The 26,156-nt window shown below is 44.8% G+C and overlaps 3 protein-coding genes across 5 annotated transcripts in view; 1 reads left to right on the top strand and 2 right to left on the bottom strand.

Moving 5' to 3' along the window:
- The window catches only part of GALNS (galactosamine (N-acetyl)-6-sulfatase), a 48,805-nt gene extending 31,306 nt beyond the window's left edge, over window positions 1–17,499 (bottom strand). For all 3 annotated transcript variants that reach the window (XM_061477368.1, XM_061477366.1, XM_061477369.1), the window contains exons 1-9: window positions 17,378–17,499; window positions 13,811–13,934; window positions 12,504–12,578; window positions 11,377–11,479; window positions 8,292–8,435; window positions 6,939–7,005; window positions 6,695–6,822; window positions 5,758–5,897; window positions 4,153–4,256 (exon numbers count right to left, since the gene is read on the bottom strand). In XM_061477368.1, the coding sequence (XP_061333352.1) occupies window positions 4,153–4,256; window positions 5,758–5,897; window positions 6,695–6,822; window positions 6,939–7,005; window positions 8,292–8,435; window positions 11,377–11,479; window positions 12,504–12,578; window positions 13,811–13,934; window positions 17,378–17,476 (984 nt within the window). In that variant the 5' untranslated portion in view covers window positions 17,477–17,499. The remainder of the gene's footprint in view (window positions 1–4,152; window positions 4,257–5,757; window positions 5,898–6,694; window positions 6,823–6,938; window positions 7,006–8,291; window positions 8,436–11,376; window positions 11,480–12,503; window positions 12,579–13,810; window positions 13,935–17,377) is intronic.
- Window positions 17,500–17,506: 7 nt separating this feature from the next.
- On the top strand, window positions 17,507–20,741 carry TRAPPC2L (trafficking protein particle complex subunit 2L). The gene is made up of 5 exons (XM_061477371.1): window positions 17,507–17,592; window positions 18,403–18,575; window positions 19,594–19,681; window positions 19,788–19,867; window positions 20,553–20,741. Exons 1-5 carry the CDS (start codon window positions 17,560–17,562, stop codon window positions 20,596–20,598), a joined length of 420 nt encoding a protein of 139 aa, XP_061333355.1. The 5' UTR covers window positions 17,507–17,559; the 3' UTR covers window positions 20,599–20,741.
- A 3,457-nt stretch (window positions 20,742–24,198) lies between these two features.
- On the bottom strand, window positions 24,199–25,244 carry LOC133281624 (embryonic polyadenylate-binding protein 2-B-like). The gene is made up of 3 exons (XM_061477364.1): window positions 24,613–25,244; window positions 24,431–24,518; window positions 24,199–24,330 (listed from the first exon to the last, which is right to left on the bottom strand). The coding sequence occupies exons 1-3, from the start codon at window positions 24,765–24,767 to the stop codon at window positions 24,199–24,201; spliced, it is 375 nt and encodes a 124-aa protein (XP_061333348.1). The 5' UTR covers window positions 24,768–25,244.
- Window positions 25,245–26,156: the final 912 nt, after the last annotated feature.

Genomic DNA, 26,156 nt, shown 5'->3' with positions numbered 1-26,156 from the left:
TCATTCCTTACAGAGCAGGATAGCTTCATCAGCCATGGGCATGGGGAATGCTGCACTCCCTCTGAAGTCAGAGGGGATTACAAGTACTCAGCATCTCAGAAAAGATGCTCAGTCCCTCGTAGGCTCATCTGCCAGCTAATTCACCCAGAACATGCCTTAGGAGAGCTGTGGGGTCAGCAGAACACCATATGCAGAGCTGGAAATCTAATAAAGAGGAGATCTGGCACATGGCTGCTCCCTGACAACTGCTACGTCAGGAGCGGATGGGCAAACAGAGATTTTTTTGTAATTAGACCTCTCACATTTATAAGGCAAGTCCAAAAGGCACTTTTCTTGTTATCACTCCATTCCCTCGCCTCAATCTTTTGATAACAGGCAGCAAGAGGCAATCGCTGACCCGAGACTCGTGCCTCTAATATCACCCAATTTATACACTGCACTGTGACAATCCTGTGGGGCCACCATGGTCTTCTTGTACTGGCCCTTATTAACCATAACCAGATGTAGATGACTCTCTTTAATCATCCAATTACATTTCTGGTCTCAGACAACATTTTTCCATGAAGCAGAGAAAACTTCTTAAGGAAATTAAATGCCCATGCCACAGCCACTTGGATTTATCTGTGCTCTGCAGCACCATATTGAAGAAGGGGAGGGGAAAAAAAAAAAAAGGTTAATATTTATATAAAACTTTGAAGTGTTTTTCAGAGAAAAAGAAAAAAAAAATTACCATTTTCTCCTGTCAACAGTGCTCTTTCATTCTGGTTGCCTTTCCAGTTTTTTTTTAAGAAAAGAAAAAGAAAAATCCAGAGAGGGCAACAGCCCAGAGAAAATAAATAATATATAAAAAAGAGTGAGATCAGATATTGCTCGTATCAGTGAGAAACAGCTGGTATTACACACGGAAGAACGGATTTTCCCCCCCCTCCTTCCCTTCCCTCCTTTTTAATAAACTCTCAGTATACACATAACGTCTTTAAGAAAATGAAATCCTTTTGCTGTGGGCCACGCCGCTAGAAGAAATAGTCACCGCCGCTGTTATCAGTGCTTCCAAGCTTTAACTCTGAATCAAAGGCGACAATTAATAAAGTCGCCCCCGCCAGGAATGGAAAGGAGGAAAGCTAAATATTTGAAACTGGGTGAACAAATGTCAGGGTGTTTTTAAATAAAATCCTTTTACAGTTATCACAGCGAGCAGACCTGATATCCCTGTCTAATTCAATTTCAATTTGCGCCCCATGGGAGATAGTGAAGAAAAGGTTGCAATGCTGTCTTTGGGTTGATATGTTCTTTTCTCCTTCAGGAAGCAGGCACGAGAGAGGAAGGGGAGGAGGGTGAGGGAAGAGAGGAGGAGGATTCAAATACCAACAGAATACGATGGGCTTTTTTTCCAGCTGGATCCTTCCAGAAGGCAGATGTGATGCGGGGAGTTTTGAAATGCTGATTTGTTGTGAACTCACCTGGAAAACGTAGCTGAGGAGGAAACTGCAGAAAGGCTGTTTGTGTGTGAATAAATATTCCTGACAGGGGACCAGAATTTACTGAATGTTGATGCCAAGAGCAACACGCACTCCTGAGGCATCCCTCTCCTCCAAAAAACCTGCAAATCTGCCAACTGCACCAATTATCCCAACCTCTATCGATATCCTGTCAAGTGTTCACAATCCTGTCACCTAACTTCTTTGTCTAAATAAAAGCTACTCCCTTATTTAAGCAGACAAATGTACTCTTTTAATAGAAACAAAAAAACCCAACACTATATATCACTGAGATTATTAATAAACTGCCAGATCCCATCAGCAGAATAAGCCTCCCACCCAATAACTGGATTTCAGTGGCCAGAGACAGAAGCCTTCTTTTTCTGGCTGCAGCTGTGCCAGCTGAAATGGTCGCTGGCCCTCTGCCTGCTCTCAAAAGGTCCATGGCTGGAAAAGAACAACCACTGCACTGGGAGCAACCACAGCGCAGGAAGGAGGAGTTGACCCTTCAGCTTTGTGCTTGGCACTCCTGAGAAGCTTTTTGCTTCCACCCAGGTTCATGGCTCCCAAGCCTTTGTCTCCTTCAAGTCTTTTGAAAAGAAAGAGCATTGAGAGACTCTGAAGCAGGTTTACCCACATTTTACAGCTACTTGGGCTACTCAGGCCTTAGGCTGACTGGTTTAAGTTTGCAGTCTGGAAGATGCTGAAGCTACAGACTGTGTAAGACGCAGAAAAGAAAGCCAAAAATGAACTAGCAGACACATGTCTCTTCACTTACTATGTCAGTGAAAGAGGCAATTATGAAGCAGTAACTACAGACCAACACAGTGTGTGCTATATTACACAGAAGCGTTGCCAAACGTCTCACCTGTGGTCAGTGCTGCTGTATGTACCAGTGCTGGAGCCTCGATGGCAAGAATACAAAGCAGAAAAGACATATAAGTAGCTATCATGTATTTACTTATCAGTAGCACCATATGGGGTCTATCTCGGAGCCAAGCAGCACATCCCGTGGACAGAGGTCAGAACAGGCTTCTCAAGGTACCTCAGTGGAGCCCAAGAGGACATCTGGGAGCGTAACACCTGCACATGCAGACGTTTGGCAGGCAGTATTGTGAACTGGAGCCCAGGGTAGGATGGATTTAAAGTTTAGCATGTGCTTAAGTGCCAAGGATGATGATAGCAGTGGTGGAGTGGGGACTTTTGGGTGCATACCTGCCCTGATAAGCCTGAAGCGCACTCTCCAGCTCACTGAGCATGCATAGGCTCATGATAGCACAGCGTAGGTCAGTCCACCCACCTATGCAAACATGTTAACTCCACAGAAATGACTGCTCACAGGAATTCAAACAGCAGCTCCAACTGTGGCCTCAAGCAGGAAGCCAAGCATCACACCAGGCTACTGAGAACGTTTTGCAGCACGTAAAGCTTCACCGCTGTGCTACATGCTAAAAGACTACCTGGGAGAGGGGTACCAGCCAGTTACAGTTCGAAAATAGAAAATAAGAAAAATTATTTCTTTACACATGTTCTTCATTATCCTCAGAGTTACTACAATGGAAAGAATTTTTAAATTTGGTATTTACTTGTCCCCATTTATAAAGCATGTTTACTTTTAGCACATTATTTAGTTTGGACAAGGAAAACAAAACAGTCAGCTTCAGTTTCATGTTCTCATATGCTAGCCCAAGGCTGTTGTACTTGGCTTCTAAAGGCTTTATGGAAATGTTTAAATTTAAACAAAAAGATTGTTTTCATTTCAAATTAAAAAAAGAATAAAGCATCCCTGGTAGGTTTTGTGAACCCTTTAAAAATTATGAAACCAAACTACCCTCCTGCCCTCAGCTGTAGATCTAAGCTATCTGATGGCTTCCTCCTAAATGGAAGTGATAAATTATTATTATCCTGACTCAATTAAACCACTGAAAAGGAATGCAACTTAGGAAAATGTTTTATTTATTAATAGTTTGCAGTCTTAAGCACAGTGCCCAGCTAATGAAGTATCACTTTCTTCAGGGATGAGAGATGCTCACAAAGGGGAGGGAACCTGTATTATTTACTGTGAACCCTGCCTGCAGAAGAACTGATTGCATCCTTCTTTAATGAGAACTGGGACAAGAGAGGCTGGTAGTGCCACTGGAGGATTATCCTGAAGTGATCATATCTAAATTTGTGTATAGGCAGGCAAGAGCAGTAGTCTGGTATCTGGACCTCCATGAGTGGAACTTTTATCAAACACTAAAGCAAGAGCTGAGTATCAAAGCACTTGACACTTAAGGGCACAGAGAGTGGGTGCAGGCAACAAGCTCCTGCTCTACACTGGGACGCACATTAGCAACATGTCTTTATACAAGTTGTTCAAACACATAACTCACTAAAAATACTGTGGTTGAAAAGAGTAAAGGGTTTAAATAGATCAGGAACACAAAAAGACCAGACCACCTGGTGCTCATAGATGTTGATCATGGACACTCTAGCTGCAAAGCAGCAATAATGAACAAGAATGGCATAATTCTCGGTGTGGGGCATTCAGGTCCTTATTTAGACAAGTGTCTGGACTGACACATCGGGCGTGTTAAAAGCCTGAACCCAAGCCCACTGAACCCAGCAAGAACCACCCCATTCACTTCAGTTCACTTAAGACTGATCTGAGTTGTTAAAAGTGGATACTCACTCCTCCTGCAGGTATATGTCCAGGCCACCAAGCAATAGCTGGCTCTCTCATGCCGCCTTCAAAGGTGGTTTGTTTGCCACACAGAAAACGACCATTGCTTCCTCCTAAAGAGAGAAAAGAAGTCATAAACCCCACAATAAGCCAACATCATATTTCAGAGGGACCCTGTAAACCAGGAAACTTCTAGGCTAGTTTTAAATGAACTTTCATTTCTGCTTGAATGCTTCTTCAAATAACATGTCCAGAGTTGTTGTTTTGGTTTGGCTCTGTTTTTAAATATCAGTTTGTGATGAAATTCTAGGAGTGTCTTCAGCACAGGGACAAAGTGACAGTTAAACACAACTTGCTATCAACCAAACAAAGGTAAAAAACAAAAGCCAAAATAACAGAAAATAGTTCACTGGCATGTTCCTTCCCTTTAAGGATGTTAACTGCTGTTTGGAACTAAAGGAAATCTGACACTTTCAGGCAGAAACAGTATTTCTTTTTTCATAATCCATGTAAAGTACTAGAGCAGTATTAGATGCAGATACAAGAGAGAGAAAAATAATCGTGCATTCCCTGAATGCTCATTCTCAGTGATAGCAACTGCTTTGCAGGAATGTTTGGGTTTTTAACACAACCTTGTAGCTAAGCTTGCTGAGGAACAAACAGAAAGGGCTTGCGACTGACTCCAGGTCACACAAAGTCAAACACAGTGGTTCAGTTGAAATCGTAACTCAGGATACTCCCTGCTCTGTGGTCCAATAACCACAAGACAGCCTGCCTCCAAACAGAAGAGAGTGGGTCATAAAATCAATTTGCAATGACTCTGACAGAAACAGTCATTTAAACAAAGAAGACTTGTGAATAACAAAAATAGAACCATAGAATCATAGAATAGTTAGGGTTGGAAAGGACCTTAAGATTATCCAGTTCCAAACCCCCTGCCATGGGCCGGGACAACTCACACTAAACCATGTCACCCAAGGCTCTGTCCAACCTGGCCTTGAACACTGCCAGGGATGAAGCATTCATGACTTCCTTTGGCAACCCATTCCAGTGCCTCACCATCCTTACAGTAAAGAACTTCCTCCTTATATCCAATCTAAACTTCCTCTGTTTAAGTTTGAACCCGTTACCCCTTGTCCTATCACTGCAGTCCCTAATGAAGAGTCCCTCCCCAGCATCCTTATAGGCCCCTTATAGTTTTTCTTCTTGGTATTTTCCATGTGAGCTAAAGGAGAGACTCTAACTCTCTGTAATTACTCAGAAAACTGAAATAGGCGTTTGGCAGATGGAGAGTAAGAACCCTGCTAAGTTATTGTGCCTGGTTCTAAATAAATTGAAGAATATTCACCCCTGACAGAGGAACACAAAGTGGAAGTGCACATATGTGAACAGCCACACTGGGTTAGGCCAAAAGTACACTCAGCCAAGGTTACTTCCCCCAGCAGTGACCAGAAGTAATGAACATAAGCTAACCTTAAGCATAAACGTTTTGTTTTGAGACTTCTCCTAACTGCATAAAGGAAAACCCCAAGTACATGTCTGTTTTCCTGCAGACACAGAGACTTCAGCCTTGATTTCACAACCCCAGCCCAGGTTTGCTCATCTGAGACTCACCTTGTTTAGGAGCTGAAATGAGAGCAGCCCCATTATCAGAGGTGAAAAACACAAAAGTATTCTCACTGATACCCAGCTTCTGAAGATGTTTTAGGATTTTTCCAATGCTATCATCAATTTCTCGCACAGCATCCCCATATCTAAGGCAAAAACAGATGCAAAACATTACAGGCAGGAAAAGAGGAAAAGTGTCACACAGCATAGTACACTGCAATCAGCCACAATGCTTCTAGGGGATGTAATTTATGCCTGTGCTGCAGAAACAGTTCTCTTATGCAGCAGGTACTGTTAATAAAGTTTCCCACTGCAAACCCTGTGTCTCTTACCTGCAGAGAGCAGCCTTTCTTGGGTATTAACAGTCAGAATTTGTTCAGATGTGAGCCACTCTTGGACAGAGACCAATGACTGATACAGATTTAGCTATGAAGTTCTCAAATACAGGCAAAGTCACTTTGCCACAGACTTGAAGCTAATAACATACTTTTGCTTATGGATGCTGGTTTGTAACTGCACCCTCAGAAGCAGGGCCCCCAATATCTAGACAGCTCTTTGCCTCCTGTAAATTGCATTTTTCATGCCTGCTTTTCTACTTGCTGGCCTGATTTATAGGCTTTTAAAACAGGCACTAATCATACAAAAGCCTTCCAAAAATCATCTGTGCCACATACAGCACTTCATTACTCACACAACTGGCAAAGGAGCTTAGACTCCCCCTCCTCCCCCATTTTAGTCACATGATCTTCATTTCAGATGATAGCAAAATTATTAAAGAACAATCCAAGCACAGTCCTCACTGATCTACTTCAGCACACACATACACTTTAGAGAAAATATCTATGTACTTGGATCAACATTGCTTAGGTTTTCTGTTTCTGCAGCATGAGGTATTAATTTAGAAAAACCCAACAAAATCAAGACCCACAAACCCAAGACTTACAGTCCTCTCTGACTACTTCCCAGGAACTGTTTGGAGGCATAAACAGGAGCATGGGTAGCATCAATTGCCCAGTATAAAAAGAATGGCTGCTGGCTGGCCTGCTGCTTGCTAATAAAATCGAGAGCTTCCTGTAAACAGCAATAAAAATGAATTTAATGGAATCATCCTCTGCCATCTAAATCTCTCCAAAAAAAGCAGCATAAAGTCACTGTGGCTTAAAAACCAGGGTCAAAATAGACAGTACCTGCAGATAGATCTGAGTCAAGTTGGCTTCACCCGTCTTCAGATCAATTTTGAAATCTTCATAGTATCTTACAATAAAAAGAATCAGAGAGAAAAAATATCAATCCTAAGGAATATACAACATAAACAGGCTTTTCTTCATTTGCTACAAAAGTAGGTGACAAACAGATCACGTGATACTCAGCAAACTCTCTTCAGATATCAAAAAGAGTAGCACCATATTTTTTTCTTTTTGGGGAAAAGCAACGAAACAGCTGGATCTGAATTAAGGATCACTGCAAGTTTTGGACAAACTGGAGCTACCAAACTTTCACTCTTCAGCTGTTAGAATCGGGGTAGTTTGGTTACAGATCTCATGCTATTACTCCTTCAATAGAGAGCTGTTTGCAATGTGAGTAAGATTTTTAGAAGTACAGAACAACTTCCAGGGAGATGGAGCAATCCTAGACTCAGACCTTGGGCTGCTTGGAAAATGTTATGTTAGAAGTATCTTTAGGCATCAGTTAAGCAAAGAAGGGCAGGGAGCAGTCCTCAAGAGAACACCAAGGGAAATAAGACGATACAAGACTCAAATGGAATGGACAAGAACAGCACAACTGCAGACTTGGAGCACAGAATGGTGTTATGCAAACAGACAGAAGTTTATTACAAACACGAAGAGAAGGAATAAAGAGGTCTTTCAGTACAGACTGGAACCAGCTTCCAAGAGAAGCAGTGGAGTGACATCATCACAGGAAGCCATTAGGGTGCAATGGGATAAGCAAACATCGCTTGGAGGGAGGTATTCTAGAGCAGTCACATCCCTAGATGGTCCATGTGCATCTTGTAGGTTGGCCTTGTTACTCAGGGCTATTAAAGATCTGGATGAAACCTTCAGGTTAGGAAGGTGGATAATTATACAAGAGAACGACCATTCCACATATCCATTTTCTTATACCCTTTCTATACACATTCGCTACCAGTAGTCATCACAGAGTATAACGGATTAAATGGGTCTTGGCCCTGACCCAGAAGGGCTGTTCGTGTGTTTCATGTCTGCTTACAAGCACCTTTTCCGCACTGGTTTATTGCTGAACTGCAGGATATTCAGGGTACCCTGTTGTAAGTATGTCAGATCAGATACGAGGCAGGATATTTCCAATGCTTGACATGCTATAAAGTCCTCTGCATGGGGTGAAATACCTGTAGATCACTGCCCATCCAACTGAGTCTGTAAGTGATTCTGAAGCAGCTGCTGGTTTTACCAAACCCTTTTCACTGAAATGGGTTTGCTGCAGTAGCACTTATCTTCCAGCACTGTAATGTCAGCAGGGAAGCAAAGAAAATAACATTACCAGGCAAGTAGCTGAATTACCTGCCAATCATTTCCCAGTCTCTATACAAAGGGATATTGGGGAGAGCTCTGTTATCAAAAGGTCCAAAATGGCAATTTGGGGATCCAAACCATTCATCAAACCCATGCTTCAGGGGGTGGAACTGTGGCCGGTGACCCAGATGCCTAGGAACAAAAGAAACAGGTGAGTTAAATTCTGCAGCAAAAAAGCAAATAATCATCTCATCAGAATGGCATACAAGAAAACAATCTTTGCCTAATAAGAAAAAACCTAAGCATTTCAATTAAATAAATGCAGAGCATTTTCTTGATTATTCCGATACTTGTTGCAAGTGTGTCTGTGCAGACTCACTCCAGTGCTCACATTTATCCCATTTTAGCCTACTATCTGATCCTTGTTTTCCATTGTTTCCTTCCATTGGTGTCTTCTTTCATGCCGTGTTGATGAGTTGCACTGATGAACAACACCACCCAAAGCCATTGCAAAGACACACATAATGTTTTACTTAGGGATTCTGATCTGTGAGAAGTCACTTTCATACCACTAAGCTGTAAAAACACAACGCAAAGCTCATGACATGTATCATTATATCTGCATCCCCTTTATGGAGTATTCAGGCTGCCAAAATGGTACAAAGAGACCTGAATGTAAATGAGAACGAGTTCTTTATGTGCACATGTGAACATAAAACATGTTTAGCTACTGCTGATGACAGCTCTGTTGTACTATGCAGCTTGAAAATTCTCCATCCTTAACTTCAAGATGCAGCTCCTCTCTAATCTCCAACTTTTATGCTGCAAATTCTAAACTTCCTTCATTTATACCATCTTGAGGACAAAGAACACCCATCCTCCCTCAGTCTCTAAGGGAGATCTTTGTAGCTTTATGTTTATGTAATCATTCCAGCTTCCACTCACGAGCCTGCATTTGCAACCAGTCCATTTTATGCCATCGCTTTCTGCACACTTTCTGAACATAAGGGGCATAAAATTCATTACCTGAAGTAAAATGATCCATGGTGTTATTCTGAGCTATTCCAAAATAAGTTATAACAGAAAATAATCATAATTCCAGCCATGATCATTTGGTAATGTAACAAAACCTGCAAGTCTGACCTGCAGGATTCTATTCTTTCCTCATTTATGTACATGATAATACAAAACTATTCGTCACTGTTTCTACAACAGGGGACATGAAAAATATTTTATTCTAAGAAAGTCCTAAGAGAACTTACACAGGGAGAAACTTGAAAAAGGCATTAAATAATTTCTGAGATGCAGATTATTCTCTCCCTCTCACAACACAAAAAAAAAGAGATTCAATGAAATGCAACAAATTCAAAAACAGTCATGCGAAACACTTGACTTGCAAACATATAACTAAACTATGGAACTTGCTGCCACAGGACACCCTCACAAGTGTTTAGGAGGGATGTTGAAATGATATAGAAATCTAGTGCTGGAGAACTTAGATTTTTTTACAAGCCCTAAAATTCTGTGTTTGAGACCCTAATTTAACTACTGTACTTTGCCTTTTTTCTTTTTTAACCCCTTTCTAGGAAGCACAAGCAGAGATGGCTGCTGTACAGGATCACTCCCTAGTCCTGCCCAGGGTAACAGGTCTTGGGTGCACAATAGTGTACTGCAGGTTCATATTTAGACTGCTTATTCCTAACAGCTGCAGGTTCCTCCAGATTTGCTCTTTTCCAAATAACTGCCTAGAACCAATCTGTATTTGCATTGTTTATTTCTTTTCCCTGAGTGTATGAATTTACATTTATTAGCACTGAACTGCATCTTATTGCGTTCAGCCCACTGATCCGATTCTTCATGGCCACTCTGCTGTTCGGATTTGTGGTTAATAAATAATTCACTGTCTCAGGTTAGTTTGCTTGCTTTCCAATTTCAGCAGCACTGGTGAATCTGGCCACAATTCAAACTCTCTCTTCTCTAGCTAGTTAACAAAACTGTTAAGAGAAATTGTACCCTATTAGATGATCTTAAGGTCCTTTCCAACCCTAGTTATTCTATGATTCTATTACTTGCCTTAACAGTATCCCCCCCCAGTACTTCTCCTGTCTGAACTCTCTTCATTAACGATTACTCTTGTCAACTCCTCTGGTGTCTATGTACTTTGGAAGTTGCTACTTATGCATTTATGTATTACAGCACTCTTCCAAACTGTGAATCAACCGGTCAGAGATCCCCAGACCCCATGGGATTCCATTACAGCTCAAAAACTGAAATTCTGATCTTACAAATGCACCAATTTCAACTATTACATTGGGAATCCCACCGTGCTTGTTTGACATGAGTATCTTTCAGGCTTTTCCCTTCTGATTCTTTGCAGATATAGAATCACAGAATGGTTTGGGTAGGAAGGGACCTTAGAGATCACATAGCTCCAACTCCGTGCCATGGGCAGAGACATCCTCCATTAAACCAGGTTGCTCAAAGCCCTGACCAACCTGGCCATCACAAAACATTGATTTTTAGAAGTTCTGTATCTTCTACAGAGATTATACTGTACTTCCATGAAAGTCCATAAAGCCAAAGGACAATATTCACAGAGTATTGGATTAGACCTCCAGGTCTTTTAAAACATCTGGTATCAACTATGCCGATCAAGCTTACTCCTATTCACCCTCACCTTCTGTACTTGATAAACAATCTTAAATGTAGCCCTAGAGATGTCTGCATCTCTATTTCTACACTGCACACTTCTATCCCCTAAAAAGAAGCTTTCGCAATTTAGACTACTGTATTAACAAAAAATCCCAACATATAGCAAGGGCCAATGATAAAAAGCACTTAGGTGCTCAAGACAAGTTCCAGCAGAACATCTTGGTGGTTTTTGATTGAGTGGGATGATAAGTGGATGAAAGCACACAGGGTGAAGGGTTTATAAATGCACGCACACACAAAAACCCCTTCAAGTCTTTGTATGAAGCTACATGTACTTGTAATGACAGCAAGTCAGAAATTGATCACAGTAGGGGGGAAGATCCACCACAAATTTCAAAAGTCAGACATCTGAGCTTCTGGTTGTTCTGCTGCTCCTTCACAATACACACACACACAGACTGAGATCTCAAAGCAAGCTTACCATTTGCCAATGATCTTATTGATGTAGCCAGCTTTCTTCAGCAGCTCTGGAAGCAGTAATTCAGAATCTGGGATTCCTCCTACTATATCCTGTGGCGTGTATGCTGCATAAAACAAACAAAAATCTTTCCAACTCTCAATAATATTAGGGAAAACAGCTCATGGCTACCCATCATTAGAAGCACTGTTACTGGATCAGAAACAGCAACTAGCTTGAAGTCCCAGCAGTATAACTCCTTGGAAGTTCTCCCAGGTCATGAGATGAAGAAAATTAATTCAGAGAGATCAACAGATCTACACCCATTAGCACACCATGGCCAGCAATAAAGGGGGCTGCCATCACAGGATGAAGTTAAGACCCTTGAAAGGGGCAGGTCATAAAGAAAGCAAGTGCTGTAGGTGTGCACTGAAATTTCCTTTACTCTTGCAAATTTGCTTCCTGTTTTCTAAAACTACGGCTTTTTTCCCCTGAATCAAATGACCACTAAACTTGCTCAGATTGCAAGAGCTTAAAGAAATGATACCTCTCTCTCAGTCTACAGTTATCTGGCCCTTCAGAATTCAAGGTGTGACTTTGCTTAGGATGGACACAGCCAAGCGCGTTTGCTGATCCATAGTCTGAAACAGCATGTAGCTGCTGATTCCTGCCCAAGCACATGGCATGTGTCACGTCATTATGAACATTATGGGACATTATGAACTGGTAATCTTCCCTGGAAGCACCATGGGCACAACAATGCTGCCAAGGCTGAAATGGTTAGAGAAGTGGCTGCTCAATAAAACTGTAAGCAGCTTGTTCTTTACTCTGGGTGTTAACATACACCCCATGTGACTTTCTTTCACCAGACACCAATTAGAACACCCAGAGGAAACACTTCTCAGCCAGCAGAAGCAAATGGATCAACCAGCCTTTTTTATGTCTCTTAATTTGAGGAGGTTTTCTGCTTGATGAGGAGGAAGCAATAAATTTCACGCTCATTACCAGCAGTTAACATGGTAATCTTTTTGTGCCACTCTGGAAGATCCATAGGGAAGATCACCGAGCCAAGCCTTTGTTCAGAGCAATACTTCCTACAAAGCACAGAGGGAAATAAAGAGAGGAAGGCAAATCAGGAGTGAAGCCCATACCGTTTCTGGCATGTGCATTCGTGGTGTAAAATCCATTCCTGACAGGAAGACGGCCCGTCAACAGTGCTGCCCTGGCTGCAAATAACAAAAAAATGTTTTATTTTACATGCATTCTCTGCTTAATGTTAACATTACTACATTAAGGCTGAGGACAGCACACTGACTAAAGCATGTCAGCGTCTTTCTGCCACAGCCAGCTAACTAAGATCACTCACATTCAAACAGGCAGGAACTCCCCTCTCCAGTGAGCCATGGAGATAGCCACATTCTGATAAGACACCATTTAACTTATTCCAGGACAAACCCGACTGAAATTTGGCCCCTCTCTTAAATTACCCACTGCTGAAGAATCCTTACTTTCAATAGTCAATGTAGCAGCTCTTCTATCTCAGTAATTATAAAAGGAACATCTGACATTTATATTTAAGAGGAAATCATAACATGAACTGATTAGATGCTTAAGGCTAAGTTTTTAAGCTTGCCTGAACACAAGCCATGTAATAGTGAAGAAAGAGCTGTCCAGCTTTGACAACAGAAGTCAGGTCCTGACTGCAGGGAATGTTTAAACAGATGTTTTACTTTAAGCATATACAGTACCACTGCTGGACTTAGCAGGACTTCAGCATATTTTAAATGCCTTTTCTCAGCAAGGACGTCATCAGCACGCTAACAAATTATATCCTAAATGAAAGCCCAAACAGAAAGCTCCTGTTCCCCATCTTTGTTTCAGTTCTTAGCTGTCAATCAGGTTTGAAAAAAAAAAAAGACAGAGGGGAAAAAAAGAAAGAAAATAAACCCACATCAGAGAAAAAACAGTAATGATAAAAATATCTGTGACTCCCAGACCCAAACGTTTCTTTTATCTCTTGTCCCTTCCCCAAGAATCTTGCAAACCATGAGGGTCAAAACCAGGGCACAACCTGCTGCAAGAAAGTCTCACCAAAGCCAACGGAATCAAACTATGTACAATGTTCAGCAACAATATAGGTAGTGCTTTGTTTATCCCAAAATAAGAAAGATGAAAAAAAATGCAATGACTGCAGTTTTTAGAATACCGCACCATAATGTTGTAAATATTCCTTTAGCTAGACTGATTTGATCACTAAAACAGTGCTTTGTATGGACTGAAGATTGTCGGTTTTCCAATCAAAACATAAATAAAAAGGGAGCAAAACGCAAGATCAAAGCACCAAATCCAAACACTGTCCTGAGGGTAATCTCTGGTTTGGTTGCTAGTTTGTCAAACATCCCAAACTTCTCAGAAGGTGGCACACTTATACGTTAGTTTAAAACCCAAGTTTACTTACATGGAGAACAGAGGGGGTTGGCAGTATAAAAATCCAGGAAAAGCATCCCTTCTGAAGCCATCTGGTCTAAGTTAGGAGTCTCCTTAGAAGGCTCTCCGAAAACTCCCAAATCACCCCAACCCATCTGTAAAAGAACACATCAAAAGATGTAGAAGTACTTTTACTCTTCCACAACAATGCTTCTGGGCCCACATAACACTGTTATTGTATCCCTTCATTTCTAAATCTTTATAGTGCTCATCTCCCTACTTAGGGAGTACTTCACAAATGTGATAAAAATTATCTTCCCCAACCCTGTGAAGCAGGGAACTATTACACTTCTTACTGAGGAATGGGAAACCAAGGCACACATGAGATTAACCGACTTGCTAATAGCCATTAAAACACTTGTAGCAGAACTGGGTAAGCACCCTAATGCCTTCACTCTTCCTCAAGTGCTGGATGACTGGCAAGCACACGTGTGAAGAAGGACAAGGAAGTTACAAGTGATATAATCGGTGTTGCACAGCTGCAAAGTCTGACCCTTCAGCCTCTGGCTCTCTGCAGTGGATCCAAGGACTCCACCTCAGCCTGCTGGACCTGGCAATCCATCTGTGTATATGTAACTAGAAATGCAAAGCAAAGCTCTAAACCCCAAGGAAGTGCTGCAGGAAAAGGGAGGAAGCATTTATTTGAGAAGCAAGTTCTGGAGAGAAACCTGACAGAGGCATCACGTCTTGAAATGTGGAGAAACCAGTGTCTTGCTTATTTGTAAGACAGTGGGGTTTCACCCTGCATCTTCTCTGGGCATATGAGGGGTCATACCCCAGGAGAATCATAAAATTACTATCATGCTGTCTACATTCATTGCTGAAAACTATTACTGGTAATAATACAAATAAAACTGACTTAAAACAGAAGGTTCTAGAAGGGAACAATTTAATGAGCAATTAGGCACCATGGTTGCTAGAGATTATATTATGCTTTAAAAAAGGCAATAGCTTTCTTTAATATAGATGTGTATCAGGTGAGCAACTGATAGAGAGGGTGTAACGTACTGAGATTTTTAGAAAGCCATCTGTTTGGCCCCATCTGAGAGTCCAACATTTACACTGCAGTGGTGCAGTTTGGAAAAGAAAACTATTGGAGAGCTGCAGAGCCGTCTGCTGAGGTTGGAGCAAGGAGCAAATAAACATTACAGCCTACCACTAGGATGTGGAATTAAAATGAATTCAGTGGGATCACCACCCAATTCTCCATTCTTCAGTATCTCTATCATCAAGGAAGAAAGAAAAAAACAGTATCGTGTTGTTCCAGTTCACAATCACAGAAGTTACTGAAGGATTAAAGTAAAAAAGACCATGGAGATGCATTTTTAACTAACAAATTATTAAATAAATAGATAGTTCATAGAAGGTTCAGTCAGGATCTGTACCTTATCATGTCTCACACTGTAACACTTCTGGAGTGGGATAATCACTGTCCCAAGGAACTTTCATCTTGAATATTACAAATGCCAGCTAGGAAAGGAGGTGTGTGGGGGGCATATTCCTGAATGGGGAATTGAGATGGACTGCAGGCTCAGCTGGGCAGAAAAACTCGTCTTACAAGGTAATTATCTTGTATTGGAGTGTAGAAACACAATGAAAACCAGTCATGCTGAATCGGCAGAAGGAGCCAAACAGGCGATAAGAGCTTGCCCACCCTTCGAGGCACACACCCACCCTCATTTGCTTTTCGAGCAGCTTAAAACAGAACACAACACGTTCCTACCACAAACACACCTGACAGATGACACCACAGTATTCAGGACAGAAGCAAACCAGGAAGATGCCAGCAACAGGATTGTGTTGGAAAATAATATATTTCCTTGCCCAGGTGGCTAAGACCACCCCAGGTTGCAAAAGTGAAAAGACTTTTAATTGGAAATAAATCTGTGATTATTTCCATTTTTTAGTGACTTATTGCCTTTTTTTTTTTCCCCCTCCCCCTCAGTTCAGAAGGCAAAATTTAGCAGAATTAGTTTTCTTCTGGTTAAGGTTTTCAAGAGGTAAGTGTGGGTTTCTAAAACATTTCCTTAAACATCTTGGGAGTTTATTTCTCTACACTTGTAGACGCACCTTATTCAGTGCTACTACAGATACCTCCATTGCTGTTATTGGAAGATATTGTCACGATTATTTTTGTAGGCTACAAAACCAAGCCTTAACTTCAGGGTGATTCTACCAAGGCTTGAAAACCACCGAGACACCCTGTTTTTCAACATACACCAGCCAGTAGAATCCTTTGCCAAGGACTGCGGAGTTCATTTCTCATCATGCTCAGTCATTATAAATGGACTAATAGATGACATTATTAAACCTGTAAAGTATGTAGGTGTTGTATGCACCTGTTCCAAAAGGCTTGTGCATGGGCTTGACTTTACAGGTCTGAGAAGTCTCACTTGTTTTCAGCAGAGCATGAAGAATAACAAGGGGTTTGTGCGCAGTCTCCAGCACAAATCACCTCGGGAAGTTCTGTCCTGAAGGAGGGGCAGGGCAGGGGTACACCAGACCTACCACCATTTCTTCACCACTTTTTACAGAAAATTAGGAAAGGAAATGAGGAAGAAAGCGACTGAGCATGAGGAAGTACTTACACAAAGTCCTTACAGACTTATTCAGATATTCCTGCTTATTTCAATCAAACTTTTCCAGACCGCCACATCAACCCACACCTGAATCCCTGTGCTGGAGGCCTCTGACCATGAATCACGGCACAAACCCTGCTCACGTGCCATCACACAGGCTGAATATGAAGCCCTGGAAAGGATGATGTGTGAACCTGGGAACTGTAACCTAGGCTGGATCATGCCCACAAAGAACACCAGGGCCCCATGCCCTTGGGTGACATGGTTTAGTGTGAGGTGTCCCTGCCCATGGCAGGGGGGTTGGAACCAGATGATCTTAAGGTCCTTTCCAACCCTAACTATTCTATGGTTCTATGATTCCATGCACATCAGGGACAGCTCTGCAGGACTGAGATGGAGCTGATGAAGCAAACAAATGCTCAAGACGCACTCTCAAAAGAGAAGCCTCGCCAGGCCCAAAATCGCCCCTCGATGTGCACCTAGGACACCCAAACCCAGCGCAATTTGCAGGGTAAGGCTCACGGGGAACCAGCCTGATGAAACTGCACCAGCGCAGCTTTGGACCCCTGCCCATGCGCCTCAATACCCCAGTGAGCTCAGGGACCACCACCACGCACACACCACACACACTCCCCATACACCAGCGCAACGCGTTTGACAGCAGCCGTGCCCACAGGGTTCCGGTGCTCAAACCATAACCCCCATAGAACCCCACAGGCGCCCCTCCGCCAGCCCTGGGAGCCCCCCCCCTCATCACAAGGGCCCTGCTCCCACCCCAGTGACCCACCGCAGCCCACACCCCATAACACGCACTCTATGGAGCCGAGTCCCCACTTTACCTCAGCCACACCGGCCCCTTCCCATGGACCCAAATCCCCCTCAGCGTCACCCCTCACAAGCGACTTCCTCCCAGTGACACGGACCACCACAGGCCTCCCCCCCCCACCGGCCCCACTCACGTCGTCCATGAGGAGCAGGACGATGTTGGGGGGCGCGGAGGCCGCGGCGAGGCCTAGGGCCCAGCACAGGCCCAGCGGCACCAGCACCGCCTTCGCCATGGCAACCGCCGCCCCGCGCTGCTGCCGCGCCTCACGTGACAGACGGCCCGCCTGACGGGACGCGCGGTGGAGGCGGGGACAAGATGGCGGTGTGCATCGCCGTGATCGCCAAGGAGGTGGGGATGGACCTCGGGCTGTGGGGCCGGAGCAGGGGCGGATGGAGTGGGGATGGGCCTCGGGTTGTGGGGCACGGGAGCTGTGGGGCCTCAGGGGAGGTGAGGGGAGAGATCAGGTTGTGGGGCCTGAGGGTGGCAGGGGGTCAAGTGCAGCAGTGGGGCCTGAGGAAGGGTGAGGGGAGATCTCAGGTTGTGGGGCCTGAAGGTGGCGGGGGAGCTATGGGGCATGAGGAGAGGAGAGGTGAGTGGAGAGCGTGTGGGTCTGTGGTTGTGGGGCCTAGCAGAAGCAAGGAAGGGAGCAGGACTGGGGCCGTGGGGCTGGCTGTGGGGTAGGGGTGATGGGAAAGGGCCGGGTCCCAGGTTGTGGGGCATAAGTAGGGGTGAAGGGAGTGGGACAGAGCCTTGGTGGGTATGTGGGGGAGCAGGGCAGGCACTGGAGCTCGAAGTGAGCTGGCTGGGACCAGGGCAGTGAGTGCAGGGGCAGCGTGAGGGTGCCCTGTGGTGTTATGCTGCCAGGGGAAGAGATGGGTTTTCCTCAGAAAGAGGGGGAGAGAGGCTCTGCTGGGGCAGGTCAAGCAGTGGAGAGACCTGAGCCTTGTGCAGTGCCTCCCTTTTGCAGCTGATTCTCCTGGTGCTGGTATATGGAGATCTGCACAAGTGCTACAAGGTGTAAAGGGGAGCTGTGCATGTGAAATGCTTAAAATACCTTACTTCTGACAGCAGCAGTTCTTTGGGTAGGAGCACTGTCGTGGCATCACTTATACAGCGGAGCGGCCACTCCTACTCAGTGTAGTTTGTTCTGCTCCTCAGAACTATCCCCTGTACATCCGGAGCGTTCCAAGTGAGAATGAGCTGAAGTTCCACTACACCGTGCACACTTCACTCGATGTCGTGGATGAAAAGATCTCTGCAATGGGCAAGGCCCTCGTAGATCAGAGGGAACTGTACCTAGGGCTCCTCTACCCCACTGAGGACTACAAGGTGTATCTTTCTGATGCCTTTTCCCATGCCATTTTGTATTTATTTATATTTATATGTGTTTATTTTACATGTATTATTGTGCATTTATTTATGTATTTATAGAAGCCCCTTCTTTCTTGGAAGGGGCTCTGCATAGAAAGCCTCTCTTCCTACTTGGTGCTGTATTAAAGACATCAGCATAAAACACATGTCCTTGTTCACTGACCAGTTTGTCACATAGAGGCTCAGGTTTGGTGCCTTGGTCAGTTCAGAAGCTGCTTCATTGCCCACCGGGCAGTGGAAAACCCCTACTTTTACCCTACATGAGGGAGTGCAATGTATGATGAGTGCCTGGTCCAACTAGACTTCACCTTTCACTGACTGGGTGCTTTAGTCCCTGCTTAGCTAAAACACTTGACTGACTAGAATAAAGCTTAAACTCTTTAATACCACCAGTGAAAGTAGCAGGAGTGTGAAGGTCTCTGGCAAAGTACCTAAATCCCGTGTACCTAAATGTGGTCTGATTTCTTTATACTCCATGGCCATGTTTATAAGTCACAGAATTGATCTTTGAGCTTTCTTCATCTTTTCCTCTGAATCCCACAGATGGGAGTTATCTGCAGGCCTGATTTCTGGGTTTTTATAACCTGGTTGTTCATTTTTGAAGTTTAAGATCAGCCACACTGGCTGACATTGGAACATCTCCCAAAGAGGAATAAATAAGTTGGCTGTGTCATTAAAATGGTTTCCCCAAAATAGCTAGGGGGAGGCTGACTTTTGAAACTGCAAGGCATGCCTTACTGGCCAGTATAGGAGCAAGCTTGTCCTGGAGTTATGAAAGATGGAAGAAGTCAGATAGAAAAGGGATTCAGTTCCTGCCAAATAGCATCTTGCTTACCTCATCTAGTCCTAGCTACGTGCTGGGCATAGCAAGAATGTGTTGTTTCCTCTCAGCTTGTTTCTTTGAGTTTATGTCAGCCTGCATCAGTTGCTTTGCCAGGCTCTGGTGTGTCAGAAGCACTTGCCTTAACAGCTGCGCAGATACGGCTATGTGACAAATTCCAGGGTGAAGTTTGTTATGGTGGTGGATTCTTCAAACACAGCACTTCGAGACAACGAGATCCGCAGTGTAAGTGCAGGACGTGAGCATGACTTACCAATCAGTGTTTTTGCTACTTATTCATAAAGTGCTGAGAAGCAAAAAAAGTATTAATTAAACTACAATCTCTTTTCAGATGTTCCGAAAGCTGCACAATTCATATACAGATATAATGTGTAACCCCTTTTATAACCCTGGGGACCGTATCCATTCCAGGTAAGTTGAGCATACTAATATTTGTCATCTTTCTGGAACTTGCAGTATACCCACAATGTAACAGCAGCAAGAGCATGACCCCTGTGGCTGACCATTTCAGATGTTCATGCCTAAATGGAGAAGAGCTGTGTTGCCTTTAGGCCATTTCTGTGTAACAGAAAATTGATAGTCTCATGACTGCCTCACTCCTACCTCAGAACTGGTGGTAGAAACACTGATGCAAGAAAATTTGTTTCTTGGAGAGAAAAAAAAACATCACCTGTTTCGTAGGTGACAGAAATAAACATACTTGTAAGCAGAGCAGGTTAAAAAGTGAACAACTGCACTTGTTCAGGGCTTATCCTTGAGTAAGGACACGTGTAATTGGAAGGGCCAGTGCCTCCCATTTCTTACCTGTAATCTCACAGGGGATTCTAGTAATGTTTGGACCTTCTGTTGCCTGGGCAAAAACACCTTCTTACACTTTGCTGAGGTCTGCAGCCAGGGTGAAACCTATCCTTACTTTAGCTTAGTTAAAAGTTATTACTTACCCAACAAAGCATAGTTAAAAACAAGGCATTCAGCACAGGGAAAACCATCTTGTTAACCAGCAAAAGACATTGTTAGCCATTGCCTTTGTTACAATAGGTGTGCTGGGCAGAACTAGCTGCTTCCTCTAATATTCTGTGTTCATTCCCTTCTCTAGGGCTTTTGATAATATGGTGAACTCCATGATGATGCAGGTGTGCTGAAGCACTGCCCCTGATCCATGTGTTGAGGACGTCTCCCATGTGCAGCAGTGTGCATAAAGTGATGTATATATTGTCTTTGTTCTGTGCAATATCTTAAATTTATTCTATGTAAATAAACTGGACACCTGCAAGGTCTTCATGCATTTCATCTCCAGCAAACCTGAGTATAGCACAGACATCACTGTTCATCTTTATGCCTTCAGGCAACATGTGAGAGCCAGCTCTTCCTTCAGGAAGGTCAGCCTATGTCAGATAGGTTTGTTCCCTGCAGAAATGCATGCAGCTGTGCTTCTGTGCAAGTCAGATGTTTCTGTAGAAATTGAGCTTTGTGTAAAAACAGCAGTTCCTGCTGTGCTGATGATTAGAGCAAGAACAGCTGCACAAGAGGCAGCTAAGTGATTATTATTAGGTCAACCTAGATTTCAGTCAGCTGAGATGCAGAGTGACATTGATCCTCAGAAGCACTGGTGCTTCAGAGCAGTTCCTCTGAAGCAGGGGAAGCACATCAGCCACAGAAGTCCTTTTGCTCTTTTTCACCCCTCTTTGCTCAGGACTGTTCATTCTGACAGGAACATCACAAGCAATGCTCACTTCAAACATACTTGGGCTTTTGTCCTGGTTTTCCTGTTAGGAGCACTCAGATCTGTATGTACTTACTCCATTAGTTCTTGGAAAGAGAAAACTCTGCAAGTCAGCTGAAGGCTTCAGGTTTCTCTACACCCCCAGACACTGTTTACATACTTGAGAGAGCTCTGCCAATAGCAAATAGCTGGTCTCAAAACAGCACCTTGAACCCAATCAAACCTTGCACTTCCTGGGGGAAGGTCTTTGGGTGACTCACATTTGACAGCACCTCCTGATATTCACACTCACACCTCATTCAGGCTGGCCAAGCACACTTAACAGCTATTTCTAGCCCAGGTAGCACAGCTGGGATAAATCCACACAAAAAGATTAAGACAGGATTGCACAGCTGCCTGGCTCATCCCAAACTAATCTCTATTAGCATCTCCTCCCCCTGCAGCTCTCTGCTGTTGTAATTAAAGACTGCCAAATCAATACCAGGTATTTGTATAGGAAAACCCCACCAAGTAGGCTAGAAAAGCTTCTTAATTGCTTGTGCAGTACATTCATACTACACAAGGCTGTGCAGCTACAGCATGGTCAGCAGAAGTAACACAGGCAGGCATAGGCACTAGCCAGCTACTTGGTCACACACCTCTACTCCAAGTTTTTCCTGCCCCACATGCAGCAGTCTGTGCTTAAGCATCTAATAAGTTAAAAATCTATAAAACATAAGCTGAGAAAGATAATTAAGTAGTTGTACAGCTCCAAAGGATACAAGAAGCCTGGAGAAAGCCAGGTCAGTGTTGAGTCAACTCCAGTCTTACTGCAGACTATGTTCACACAGCAGGGTAATTTATTTTAAAGTGACATTTGCAATACCTTCTGAAACAGAGCTTCCATACATTTAAATTAACAACCTCTCAGATCATCAGAAAGTGCTGAAGCCTCTCCCACCATCTAACACACAGCTGCAGACTGCTATTCCAAAACATCTTCCTGTACATCTTCACTCTTTTCACTTCAGAGTGGGAATTCAGCACTTCAGAATCCAAACACCCGAAAGTAATTTTTGTTTAAAGTGAAAAAAAAAATTTACAGAGATACTAAAGTGAAAGTTTAAAGCCTAAGAAAAAAATACTTTTTCTAAGTCTAAACTTAAGGTGTAGCTCAGATAGAGGCCAGTCTTGGGAAAGGCACAAAACACAACATTGAGGGTTAAAGCCACCAGCTTTAAAACAAACAAACAGAAGTCTTTTAGGTTTCAAGGGGGGAAATCACTGGGCTCTTTATGCTGGCAATGCCTCCTGAGCTGTGAAAAGCTGCTTTAGGTATCAGTCACATTGGGGTTGGAGGAATCCTAACCAAAGATTAGTGTGAGAATTGCATAATAAAACAGATTTCAGTGCAGAACTTCACTCAGCTGAGCTTACACCATTCCCACCCAGGGACTCCTGAGGGGAGTAAAGAGGAAGATCAGACCAAATTTGCAACAGTGGAGATGGTTTTGTGAGAAATAAAGTAGAAAGACGAGTTGGCAGCACCCATTGATCCCTACAACTTTGGGGTACAAGCAGGAAGAGGGACAAAGGGGTTGTTGACTTCTTAAATAAGAGGGAAGGATTTTGTGACACCCAGGTTTTGTTTAGGCATCAGAGAGATACAGAGGCTTCCACAGAAACAGCAAGGGGTGGTTTTCTCCCCTTCCCTAGTTATTACATGTACAAGAGCAGTGAGCTAAAAAACAGACCCAAAACACACAATTGGCTCCATTCTCTTTCCAAGAGGAAGGTCAGAAATGCACAAGGCTGATGAAGCTCCCCAGCAGTCAGATGTAGAGCCACAACCCAGGACTTTCTCCACTGATCTGGAGAAGAGTCTTTGGAAGGGTCTTTCTTACAAGAAAGAGAAAGCAGCATCCAGCTTCTGTACAAAATGCTGGCAAAGCTGAAGGACCTTCACGGGTTGAGCATCCTCATAGCAGGTTTAAGGATATCTGGACAGCGAGAAGCTAAACCAAACCTTCTAGTGCAGCCTTTGTCTACGGGATGAGAATGAGCCTTGATGGTCTGGGGCATCTCTTCCCTCCTGAGGGTAGAGTGTTCTCTGGAATAAGACTGTACTTGATGGAAACCCCATAGCAAACCTAAGGCGAGTCCCTCTGGGATGCTGTCAGGATGTGCGGATGGAGAAGACCCAGTCTTCCACTGCCAGGCACATGGCTGCTTCACCAGTAATCCTCACAGCTAAGCAGATGGCATTGTTCAAATTAATCTTTTTTGGCTACGCATGTTTTTAAATCTCTCCAATCCCATTTCTTCATTTCAGCCCAGTCGGCATCACCAGGGTAGTCCAACGCTTTCTGGTATGTAGTAAGGCAGCATCTTTGCCCAACCCCTAAAGAACAACAAAAACAGCATCCTGAAGCACAGGTGCGTTGCTCAGCTGTCAACTGTGCCAAAACCAGCTCCTTCACCCCTCCAAGAGCTGGATTCACCCTTCTGCCCCAGATAACCAAGACTAAGCCTCCAAAGCCAGGCACAGCTTGCACTGGTCAGGCTGGGAGCCAGTGACCACTGAAGTCCCCGCAGGGACAAGGAGACAGCAGCAGATTTCCAGGTGCTTCTTTCACCCCCAGAGCTCTTCTCTGCTTCTTCCCACAGTGCCAAAGGCACTGGGGCATCAGTGAACCTAATCCACAGTGAGCTCACATGTATGAGCAGCAGCAGGAGGTGTGTTGGAGAATAGCTCCAGGCCTGCACTAGGAATGCAGGGACTGCAGCATGGATGGGTTTGCTGTGCCATCACTGGGGGCTCACTTTGGTCCTTCACCCCACACGCCACCCCCCCAAGTGCACAGGCACGGGGATGATGTTTACAGCACAGAATGGGCCTGAGCCCTTTTCCTTCCTCCCACCCATTCCAGCTGCAGAGCCAAGAAGCTGAGCATGACCAGAACAAGGGGCAGCTCCTCCAGGGGTCTTACCCAAATACACACGAACTCCCCCACCTGGCCACGCACCCATATTCCCTCCCTCATGCGCTTGTGTACTGCTTTCCATAGCAGGATTCCCACTCGGTCGTCCGTCTGCAGGCTCGGAAGTGGCCCTGGTAACCGCCACGGTTGGTGGTGCTGATGCCTGGCAAGTTGGTTCTTTTGGGGAGTACCTGGAAGGCAAAGTGTGGATCAGCCAGTGCCGATGGTCAGCACAGCCCCATGCACACAGAGATGGGAGAAATGCATGCAGCACCCCAGGGTGCTGCTTACCTTAATCACACGGCCTCTGAACAAGATCCTGTTCAGCGACATTGCAGTCTTCACAGAGCTCTGCTCTTCAAACTCGATGTAGGCATACCTGCAATGGGATGGGGTGAGCACAGCCCCAGGGACACCCCACTGCTCCCACAGGATGGGGAGCACCCTGGAGACCCCAGCAGCGCAGCACTGACCCTTTGGGGTACCCCGAGAACCTGTCGCAGATGATGGTCACTCTTTTGATCTTCCCGCAGCAAAGGAAGAAAGACTCCAGCTCTTCCGCCGTGGCCCCATAATCCAGCTGCAAAGACAGTCTCAACTCCTCCAGTGCCACCAGCCAGCCCCCCATAGCCTATGGGTCTACATTCACACACCATCACCGAGACTAAGGACCCAGCTGACCCTTCTCGCACCATCTCCTGAGGTTCAGAAGGTCCCTTCCAGCTGAAGGCTCCAGCCTGGAAACCCAAACCCAAGAGACAGCTCCCCTGGCTTTGGGGGCACAAGCAACAACACAAACCCCGCAGCTTCCAGCAGGACATTTTGGGGAGCTGACACAACAGATTATCTGCAAGTGGTTGGAAACCACAAGGAGATGCTGAGCCACAATCCCAGTCTGGGCTGGGCAGAGGAGAAGCATTTGGGATCGAACCAGCCAGCCTTCACTGCGGGGTGGATGTACCCTGTGTGAGGGATCTCAGGCATATGTCCAACTGGACCAGGAGCAGGGAAGATGGGGTCCGCTCCAGGCTTTCCCACTTACGTTGCCCACATAGATGGATTTCTGGTCAGACTCTGCCTTGTTATGGATTTCCTTTGAGAAGACACCTGCAGAAACAAGGGTTGCTTTGTCCTGCTGGTGGAGGTCTGCTACCACAACAACCACCACCACCAAGCTGACATACTGCAAAGCTCCCCAGGTCCCCTGTCACATCCAGGCATATCAAATCCCCACACTACTGCATCTGCCTCCTCCATCCCCTTCCCCTCTTTCTCTTCAGAATACAACCCAAACCACAGCACAACTGCTCTGTTGAGGCTGTTGGTGCTAAACTCAATTAATTAACTGAATTAAAAGTAATCAATTTACTGCAGCTTTGCCTGCACACATATGAGGTAAGAGTGGATATAACTTGCATTAGCACCATGCCACACCTGGGACCCTATCCTTCATTCACCTTCAATGTCCAGCCCCAGGCTGTCCAGAGAGGCACAGCCACATGCTCTGGCTCCAGCTCCCACCCTGTGCCCCAGCCATGTCCCTGGGTGTACAGCAGCACCCAGGAACAGCCCATACCTGGCTCCAAGTTCCCAGGAAGGCTGCTCTCAGCTTCCAGCTGCACCCTCTTCATCCACTCAGCCTTCTCCATCACTCTGGTTGTGACGGCCTGTAGCTCCTGAAACCCCAACCAAGACTTGGATGAGCAGTGCATGAACACGGATACCCTGATCCCTCTCCCCACTCTGTGCTGCACAACATGCACCTCCATCTGCAGCTGGGCACAAGGGTGGGCCGGAGACAACAAAAGGGAGTTTATCTCCCAGCTCCACTAGGGAGTAAACCCACAGGTATTTCCTTTCCCATGCTTGCAAAGCAGCAGGCACAAGGCCAGCAGGAAAGGGGAAAAGAAGGCAGGACTTGCGCCGCCATATTGCTCCCAGGCTGCACGGAGGGAGCCGTGCTTCACCCAAAGGCAAACCCACTCCCTTTCAGCCCTGTGCTCCTGGTTTGAGCTCA

This window comes from Pezoporus flaviventris, unplaced genomic scaffold (assembly GCF_033815535.1).
Source record: "Pezoporus flaviventris isolate CSIRO_AGI_PZ_B2104156 unplaced genomic scaffold, CSIRO_AGI_Pfla_v1 ptg000105l, whole genome shotgun sequence".
NCBI lineage: Eukaryota > Metazoa > Chordata > Aves > Psittaciformes > Psittacidae > Pezoporus > Pezoporus flaviventris.
Note: the sequence above shows the minus strand (reverse complement) of the source record. Positions and strands in the feature narration are given on the sequence as shown.

What these genes read in the sequence shown, in the direction of transcription:
- LOC133281624 (XM_061477364.1), bottom strand. Translation starts at nt 24,767, where the DNA reads ATGGGGGGCTGGCTGGTGGCACTGGAGGAGTTGAGACTGTCTTTGCAG. An exon ending in TTCTCGGGGTACCCCAAAGG is followed by an intron (nt 24,519 to 24,612) that starts GTCAGTGCTGCG and finishes ATCCCATTGCAG; the next exon opens with GTATGCCTACATCGAGTTTG. An exon ending in TCAGAGGCCGTGTGATTAAG is followed by an intron (nt 24,331 to 24,430) that starts GTAAGCAGCACC and finishes TTTGCCTTCCAG; the next exon opens with GTACTCCCCAAAAGAACCAA.
- TRAPPC2L (XM_061477371.1), top strand. Translation starts at nt 17,560, where the DNA reads ATGGCGGTGTGCATCGCCGTGATCGCCAAGGAG. An exon ending in CCCACTGAGGACTACAAGGT is followed by an intron (nt 18,576 to 19,593) that starts GTATCTTTCTGA and finishes ACAGCTGCGCAG; the next exon opens with ATACGGCTATGTGACAAATT. An exon ending in GGGGACCGTATCCATTCCAG is followed by an intron (nt 19,868 to 20,552) that starts GTAAGTTGAGCA and finishes TCCCTTCTCTAG; the next exon opens with GGCTTTTGATAATATGGTGA.